The 3,328-nt window shown below is 36.5% G+C and overlaps 1 protein-coding gene across 1 annotated transcript; it reads left to right on the top strand.

Annotated features, from left to right (window-relative positions):
• Positions 1–208: 208 nt before the first annotated feature.
• LOC122086818 lies at positions 209–2,148 on the top strand. The gene is made up of 3 exons (XM_042655771.1): positions 209–302; positions 666–776; positions 1,416–2,148. Exons 1-3 carry the CDS (start codon positions 209–211, stop codon positions 2,030–2,032), a joined length of 822 nt encoding a protein of 273 aa, XP_042511705.1. The 3' UTR covers positions 2,033–2,148.
• The last annotated feature ends 1,180 nt before the right edge of the window (positions 2,149–3,328 follow it).

Raw genomic sequence — 3,328 nt, 5'->3', positions numbered from 1 at the left:
CGGTCAGTCGGTCAGTCTAGGTTGCACTACCATCAGACCACCATTTTGCATTAGGATTGCCTGATTATTAATCAATCATGCTGGAGCATGACACGTTTAATAATTGATCAGGCTAGTTTCGAACTTCAACCATTCAATTAAGGTTGGGCATACCCATATGAGCCAACTTTTGATGCCCCTAACTGAGAAGGTAGGTGAGATTTGTGAGATGGTGAAGGATCAAATGTGGGAAAGGGTAGGCTTTCAACCCGTGGGTTGGATCTTGAAGAGTACTAGTGAGCAAGTATTTAGCTGCAACCTAGGTAACAGTCAAATTTTTTCTGAAATGCTAAAGGGTGGTCTCTCTAGTATCTAATCTCTATAGGCATTGAGAAGCAATTAAACTTAACCCTAAGGAGCATTCGGATCCTGCAAGGCAAACGTACCCTTGTTTGAGATCCTCTTTTTTTATTTTTTTTTTAGTCTAAACGGGACTTGGAGGTTTTCCCTTAGCAGAAGTCATATCCTTTCTTTTTCTTTTCAAGGAGGGAATCCAATATTTCCAAAACAATCTCAAACAAACTCTTTGAAGCCAAAAAGGAATACTTCACCGTGAAAGGATACTCGTTCGATTCCCTTCCTACCCTTCCCTTCACATATCAGTTCTATATAATTCCCTCCCTCAGCGACATTTTCATTCAAGCATTTCGGAACTCTACTAGTCAAAGTAAAGGAAAAACAAGCCAAGCTTCTCTCTTTCTCATTCAAATATTTCCACTTTGTTGTTTATCTTCCTGGTACATCTTCCTCTCATTTACTATAATTTCATCCAATCTCAGTATTGTTTATTATTGCTGGGGTGCGATGTCTTGTATTTCATTGCTTGCATAAATGAGCTGATAACAACTCTTTGAAATTCGCCCAATTTGTGCATTGTTATTGTCATTAGGGCCTCGGCGAGCTAATGGTTCCATGGGAGAGGTTCAAGGGTGGTAGTCCCCTCTCGAAAAAAAAACAATTTTCAGGTTATATAATATTTCAGTAAATTATCTATATAGGGTTTCGCTAGGGGGAAATGAACGTTCTCAGGGTGCATAGCCCTTGCGTCTGGACATTTAGGGCGGTGAATGATGCATCCACCCTTGTGAAACTAAAAAATCCACCCTTGTTTATGCCCATGTTTGTCCCCTCATTGGTCCGAGTGCTGGTACAGGACTGCATGACCAGGGAGTGTTCTTTTCCCCTATTTGTAAGAAGGTTCGTTCTCTATAATCAATTTGGGAGAGGTGTAAGGACAAGCGTAACCATATAAATCTTTATGTGTATTGTGTGATTGTGTGTTTAAAATTCTCATTCATTTTTTCTACATCGTTTTAGGTTCTCGTTTCTCTACAATTATTTGCTAAATTTATGTTACTAACCATATCTGTTGATAGGTTTCAAGACTGATCAGCTTAAAATTCAGATCGACCGGCATGGAACATTGAAGGTTACTGGAGAACGACATCTTGCAGATAACAAATGGAGCCATTTCCACAAGGAATTTCTCACTCCAAAATACTGTAACGAGAATGAGATTAGAGCTAAGTTTTCCAATGGTGTTCTTTACATTACAATACCCAGACCAATTACTAAAGTTGCCTCAAAAGATGAAGCTATGCCGAAGCAACAAGGAACACCAAATCAAGAAACTGAGATGGGCCAGAAGTCTGATAAGGTAAATGGTGGCGTCACAGGACAGCAACAAGAGAAGAAAACAGAAGATGCTAAGAAGGAAATGAATGGAATAGATGGGAAACTTGCAGGTGAAGAAGGTGCAGAAAGTGGTGGAAAGATGATTGGATCCAAGGAAAATCAAGTAGTTGATCCTCAAAAACAAAGAAGCAGTTCTAGGTTAGGTTTGGGTATGAGCTTCAGGTTTAAGCAGCCAAGAAGAGCAATCGTGAATATCACAGTGGCCATTGCTGTGGTGGTGGCTTTAGGGGTTTATGCAAAGTATAGACTTCATCATTCGGCAGAGTATGAGACTCTGGAAGCTAATCTTGCTTTGTAATTTCAGTTCCATGTCCAAAGTTTCTCATCATCATGGCTCTGTAAAATAAGTTGGAAATATTTATTCATTAATCCCCAATTGATATTTATTCTAGTGGAAATTACAATATTACTTAAGTATCGTTTTTCCTTTACAAAATTAATCACCTATTTTTATTTTTAACAAATGGAAAAAAGCTGGGTATGCCGCCAGTATACGAAAGGTGGCATACGCAGATCTGTGTCGATCTCTCTCTTCCTCCACTTAGAAGAGTTCTCTATGCCCTTCCCATCCCAACCCCCTGTTGGTTTAATTGTTAGCTCTAGGAAAGGCAATAGAATACTTAACTTCCTCCCTTAACAAATATACTTGAAACAAAGATAAATATTACAAAATTATTTAAAACAGTGAATGATATCCTTTATGATCTTGAAATGTAACTACTGATGATGTAAATAAGAAGGCATGCATAGATCTAGATATGACATATTCCTCCTCTCTTCACGAATAAAGAATATTCATGTAACCATGGATAGTTACACTAAGTTATCAACACTTGATGTGGACAATATTAGATAAAGAATAATTATGAAAAATAACATGCATTCTTTTTTTTTATGTTATAATTTTTGCTCCTACAAGATAAAGAATACCCCTTATTGTATGAAGGAAGGGAAATCCAATATAATAACAAACTCAATGTAACAAATCATGGTTATAGATAGCAAAACCTTGATTATAAATATCACAACTAATTTTACAATAATTTTATCAAGAATTTAGAATAAAAAAATGTTGAGTAATATAAAATTTGACTCTAACCTAAGGTTCTCTTTGGTGTGATTTATATTTTGATATCTTGTGATAATTTCAATTTCTAGAGCTCACCATATTTCTTATAAACAAAAATGTTAAATATATGAGGAACCATCTTAATTTCAGACGCTGAAAATCACTTCAACCTATTTTGCTCATAGACATTAATGAGCATGTGTTCGCAGTGGCTTAAAACTCAAATAAACTCCTCTTGCAACCTCTTGACTCTTTCTTTACCTCTCCAAAGCAAGGTGACAATCTCCCTCCCTCTCAACTAAAAGTTCATATTTATAAGTAGGCTTCTATGCCTCTCACAATGTAAAAGTTCGTGTTCATACGTAGACTTCTATGCTCATGTCTAGATGTCTGAGCTTGGAGTACAAATACCTCTATGGGTAAAAAAGTTACCCCTCTTTTTTACCATTGAAGAGACTTTTTTTGTAGACTTTTTGTAACACCATTGAAGATCACCCCTCTTTTTTTTTTTTTTTTTTTTTTTTT

Source organism: Macadamia integrifolia, chromosome 8, assembly GCF_013358625.1.
Source record: "Macadamia integrifolia cultivar HAES 741 chromosome 8, SCU_Mint_v3, whole genome shotgun sequence".
In the NCBI taxonomy this organism is placed as follows: Eukaryota; Viridiplantae; Streptophyta; class Magnoliopsida; order Proteales; family Proteaceae; genus Macadamia; species Macadamia integrifolia.
This window is presented reverse-complemented; position numbering and strand designations above follow the sequence as displayed.